The 5,687-nt window shown below is 45.8% G+C and overlaps 1 protein-coding gene across 1 annotated transcript in view; it reads right to left on the reverse strand.

Moving 5' to 3' along the window:
* The window catches only part of Acot12 (acyl-CoA thioesterase 12), a 41,806-nt gene that overhangs the window by 9,282 nt on the left and 26,837 nt on the right, over nucleotides 1-5,687 (reverse strand). The window contains exons 6-11 of the mRNA XM_005356510.3: nucleotides 5,006-5,162; nucleotides 4,336-4,455; nucleotides 3,443-3,593; nucleotides 2,865-2,920; nucleotides 2,534-2,597; nucleotides 1,654-1,737 (exon numbers count right to left, since the gene is read on the reverse strand). Of these exons, the coding sequence (XP_005356567.1) occupies nucleotides 1,654-1,737; nucleotides 2,534-2,597; nucleotides 2,865-2,920; nucleotides 3,443-3,593; nucleotides 4,336-4,455; nucleotides 5,006-5,162 (632 nt within the window). The remainder of the gene's footprint in view (nucleotides 1-1,653; nucleotides 1,738-2,533; nucleotides 2,598-2,864; nucleotides 2,921-3,442; nucleotides 3,594-4,335; nucleotides 4,456-5,005; nucleotides 5,163-5,687) is intronic.

The following is a 5,687-nucleotide window of genomic DNA, read 5'->3' on the forward strand; positions in this document are numbered from 1 at the left end:
GGTTAAACACTATGATATCTTACCTGTTTGTCTAACTTAGACCTGGCTCCCATGGATTAAACACTATGATATTTTACCTGTTTGTCTAACTTAGACCTGGCCCCCGTAGGTTAAACACTATGATATCTCACCTGTTTGTCAACTTCCTGATATTACTCTTGAGCAGTTTAATGCGCATGTGTACCGTTTCTAGATTCATCGCTGGCCTCTTGTATTACTTTGGTTATTTCTCAGTTTATATATAGAAAATCAAATGGTAATTAAAACCCTAAGTACTGTCCAATTTTATTATAAATATAAGACTTCAAATTCAATTACATTGAAAATAAGAATAAAAAATTGGCAATGGTGCACACTGGTGATCCAAGTTCATGGGGAGAAAAATGCAGGAAGACCCTGGATCCAAGGCCAGCTACAGAGTAGGATGGCTGGGGTGGAGGTGGGTAAGCCTCTTGGCAACTCCCAGAAGCTAGCAAACAGGTGAGAGACAGATTTCATATCAAGAAAAGAAAAGAAGGTACTGAGGCATCTTTTATGAGCAATAGTGAGAAACCAGTGCTTTAGTTATTAAACCTGTTCCTGCATCACTGTGAGCCCAGTAGGCATGGCAACCTAGCTGGATCTAAGGGGCATAAGGAGGACCCTGGAAGGATTCAGCTGTGCGGACAAGGAAATAACAGAAACATACAACAAAGAAACACCCAAAAGAAGTCACAGTGAGATCTGAAAACAAATAAGGAAGGAACCTTCAAATTTACTTAGATTCCAAGGTGAGAGGATTGTTTGATTCTCATCCCGAGGCATGACTGAAGTTAGGATGGGACAACAGGTACAAACGTGGACTGTTCCAGGACAGTTAGAATGCTTGACTGCCTCTTTTCTAGGGTAATGTTTCATTGACAGGGAACACCCATCCATAGCAGACATACCCCAAACCTGGCTACCCTGCTCATCTTGCCAGGCACTGCTATCTACCATGGTCTGGGAATATGGTGGCTGATCAGTGTCTCCTAGAGCTTAGAGTCTAGTGAATGTGGGAACTGACTTCCAAGAGTCCTCCAATACCCTTAAATTAAGGCCCAAATGATATACATACTTATTTCAACTTGACAATGTGCCAAAATTGTAAGCTAAGAGAGATACAAAGAAATCGAGACAAGGCTTCCTTCTTAAAAGGTTTATTTATCTGTTTGGAATAAAAGATAATTAAAAACTTAAATTCCAATGTAAGGTTTAAATAGCATCTTAGAGCAACTGCAAATGAAGCATCACAAGACAGAAAAGAATTCAAAGAGAAATTAGTTTTAGAGACGCTAAAGGAGCTAGTAGAGAGAGAAGAGCATTAAGTCAAGAGAGGACTCACAGAGAAGTGTGTGTCCTGGCTCATCAAGACCCTCAGGTTTGGGCGGATGGAGATGGGCAGGAGGGACAGAGACTTAAGAGGTGGGGTGTGAGAAGCCAGGCTTGCCGGAGGCAGGAGTGTGGGGGACAGACGTCAGTGCTCAAAGCTATCCCGCTGGAAGGCCCGAGGCTAGAAGGAAGCCTCTTAGAAACTGCTGCCCTCGAGTGGAGCAGCTCATAGGCCTTGGCATCATGACTACCACGCTAGCTTTAGTTTGCTATGGCAGGAGCTGCATGATCAATGGCACTTACCTTCTCCAAGGTGCTGGTGACCTCCCAACCGCTTCTGGATGCCAGGTTTTTGAGAGCCTCCACATTGGCATGGCTTAGGGATTCCTAAAATGCACAAAAATTTAAAACTGCATGTTCAATATATAAGCTTGGAGTCAGTCATTTTCTGTTACAGTATTGGAGGAGGTATAGATTGAGTCAAAGTTGAGTATAACTAAGCTGTCTATTGCTAATATATAACTTCTATCTCAAAGTCCAGACAAGGTAAGTATATGCTCATCAACTGTGTATGCTTCTAGTTGGTATCCTCAGTAGGACTTCTAACAATGTGTGTGCTAAGTAAACTTGGATCCCACATGAGATTTTATTATCAAAATGTTTAAATAACAAAATCTTCTTTTAAAAATGTTTATTTTTATTTTATGTATATGGATATTTTGCCTGCATGTATGTCTCACGTGTCTCAGTGCCTGTGGACGCCTGAAGAGGGTATCAACTCTCCTGGAACTGGATTTACAAATGGTTGCGACCCTCTGTGTGGCTGTGGGAATTAAACCCAGGCCCTCTGGAAGAGAGCCTCCAGTGCGCTTAACCAGCTCCCAGCCACAATCAATCCTTCTTGCTCTATAAAGGTTTAAGTTCATAAGCGTGTCATTCATTGCAAACCAGGGCAAGACACCAAGCTTGGAACATCCCATGCCAACTGTCCACGGAGTCACGCCTGACAGTAGGACAACCAGGGGTTGATGACTTGCTTGACATCATTAGAAACAGGGGGTTACACAGTTCACCCTCTCGCCCCACCCATGTAGATACAACCTGGACCTGTTGGGGAAGGAGGTTTCTGCTTCTGGGATGGTGTGACATTTACATGAAGCATTCCAAAGTGCCACACGGTTACCTTTTTGCTTATATCCCATTGTGTGCTGGGTGGAGCTTCTTTTTTGTGGGAAATAACATATTTCCTGAAAAAAAAATAAGGGGTTAAGTAACAACCTTCTTCTCTCTGCTTTAATACAGGACCCATGATAATTTCTTGATTTGAAGTTGGCTGTTTAATAACAAGTCCTTTGGTAGGAGAATCAGGAAAAACCATTTCCAGATTGAGTCATTTTTAACTTTTAAGAAACCATTAAGCCCGTTTCTTTCCCATTATGTGGGAACAGGGCCCAGGCAGTGGCTCATCAGAGGGAGAGAAGCCCATCAAGTCCTCAGGCTTTTATGTCCTTTACCTGCCCAGGCGAATTCTCCTTCTTGCGATAGCTCCCTGATAACGCCGCAGATCATCCTTTAAGAAAGAGCACAACCAGTCAGTTTCTAATACGTCGGCACTGCGGTCCTTGGGTATCTTTCCCCTAGGCTGACTGGGACTCTGTGTCTCTGAGATGCTTCCTCATGGGGTCTGAGCCTCTCAGCGACTTGGACAGCTGTTTTCGTTTCTTTTTCAAGGTGGAGAGTTTTAAATTTCTGCTACTAAACTCAAACAGATTTCACTCTGGAGCTTTTAGAAGAGGTGAGCATTAGCACTAAGTTGATTCCCGGTTCAGAAAGACAGGTTGCCCATGAACGTGGCTCAGCATCAAGAACAGGACACCCTAGACACGAGAGCAGATTCAGAAAGAGGATGCAGGGAGACACCTGTGCTACACAGCAGCATCTGACTGTAAAGAGAGTTACAGCACCAGAGTGATGGGTGGAGAAGAGGAAAGAGCCCACTGTACTTAGTTAGGCAGTTTAGAAAGCAAACCTCTTGGAGATACCCGGAGCTCTGTGCTCACAGGTCAGTGAAGCTCGCATGGTGACCACTGACCTTTGATATGGGTTGGATTCTGGGGAAGGTGATGATTTCCTCCTGATCATCAACAGCATTGTAAATAAGGAAAGCGCTGTTGATGTGGCGGCCTCTGCCTTCGGCCCACTCCTGACAGTCAAAGGCCTCAACACGCACTCCAACCTCCACGCTGCAAGGGGGATGTAGGGCGGTGGGCAAGGAGGACCGTGGCATGGTCAGCCTCCCCTTCCACCAAGCAACAAGAGGACAAGGGCCCAGTCTTGCTCCTGTGATGTTAGCAAATCTGTAGAGCTGCCCAATGTCACTGTGAGGGCCTTATAGGAGTGTCTGACTCAGCTTCCATTTTCCCTTCCCACGGGGACACACACCCATTGACATATTTAGCTAATGGAGACAGTTGAGTTAAATTGTGCTCAAAATACATTTTCTTCCTTAAAAACAACACTTCTATGGTTTAAAAGCATGAAAGGCTGAAGTTAGGCAGAAAACAGAGATACCCTCTTTTCTGTTTTACATCTAAAACAGAAGAAAAACCTACATGGAACCCTTTTTCTTTGCAACCGAGAATACCAAAACTAACCGGGGTGCAGTCTGGCCTCACTGCCGTAAACAACCAGCCCATGATGGATGCCAAAAGGAAGAACTAACAACTATGTTAGGATGGCAGGTACCAATTGGAACAATCCTGGGTCAGCTGGATTTCCCAGCACCTCAAGGGGCAGAACAATCCATCACAGTTTCCTGAGTGTGAAGAGACCGCGTGCAGAACAGAACACTTAAGGATGTGTCCATACTGAGTGAGTCTAAAAATAACTGGATGGTGTTGTGGGGCAGCTCCTACCCTCATCTCACAGCTGAAAGAGAGCATCATTTGCACCTGGCTCTGAATTGGCACAAGGAGCACACTTTACCTGTTCTGAAACGTGTTGTTAACTATGGCATTGAAGACAAGGCGGTCCCCAACCGTGGATGATCCCCGGAATTTGAACATATCCACAGACTTCAGAAAGGGATGCCCATAACACAGACGACTGAGCAGACAAAGGGGAGAGAAAACAGGAGATGAACACCCTCCACGCAGTCTCAAACAATTGAGTCACTGGATGGCTGCACTAGACAAGCAAGCGACCTGTTTCTTAAGTAGACTACTCAAGAGTACTATGGGTAGAGAGGTCCGAATACAGCCTCCGACATTTGGGGGAGCAAGGTGGGTATTTCAGGAGGATGGTGGTTTTTTGGCATTGGTTTGTCCTCTACAAAAGTTGTCATCTGAGCATCGTGTTCATCCTGACAGCTCCTGACAAAGGTCCCAGGACACTGTGATTGTGGATTGGGGTAGGACACAATGGGCTGACAACTACCGGCCAATCCTGACTACACTGTTTCTCAGGTTCCCCAGTCACTGAGTTTATCCAGAGATTAAAAGCCAAATTTTCCCTTCATAGAAAAAATTGCCTGGATTGGTGCACAGAGCAAGGAAGGCTACAAAATACACATTTCACAGTTTCCCATAACTTACAAAAAGGAAAACCACTTCATGCCACGTTCCCTGTGCCCTTATCCCCAGCCAGCCCTGAGAACCTTGCAGAGATGGTTGCAACTGTCTCCATCCATGCCATAATCTGTCCACCAAACGTGTTTCCATGATGGTTTGCATGGGGTGGGAGGACAAGCTCGATGCTCTGAACGGAGGTGCCCATGGTGGTGGCTGTTCCTTCTTCATTGTTGCAAACAGGATCTGCGAGGTGACAGCAGAGACAGTGGGATCAGCCATGGAAAGTCCAGCCTTCCCTGGACTTTCCCTTCCCTGAAGCAAGCACAACTCCTCTTCAGAAAAATAACATTGTCTGCAAAACCTCACATCAAGGATGTGAGTGGGCTCTGAAGAGTGGCCTTCCGTGGTCTTCCTCTGTAAAGCAGCTGCTCCTGCTGTTCTGGGTTGATGTCAGACAGGAGGGTCCTTAAAGAAACAGGCAGCCTGGTAGGGCTTGGTGTCAATCCCAGTGTCTGGGACGCAGATCTCTGTGAGTTCGAGGTCAGCCTGGTTTACAAAGCAAATTCCAGGACAGCCACGACTACACAGAGAAACCCAGTCTCAAAAAACCACATACAGCCGGGCGATGGTGGCGCACGCCTTTAATCCCAGCACTCGGGAGGCAGAGACAGGCGGATCACTGTGAGTTCGAGACCAGCCTGGTCTACAGAGCTAGTTCCAGGACAGGCTCCAAAGCCACAGAGAAACCCTGTCTCGAAAAACCAAAAA

The sequence above is a fragment of the Microtus ochrogaster genome, chromosome 19, assembly GCF_000317375.1.
Source record: "Microtus ochrogaster isolate Prairie Vole_2 chromosome 19, MicOch1.0, whole genome shotgun sequence".
Taxonomy (NCBI): domain Eukaryota; kingdom Metazoa; phylum Chordata; class Mammalia; order Rodentia; family Cricetidae; genus Microtus; species Microtus ochrogaster.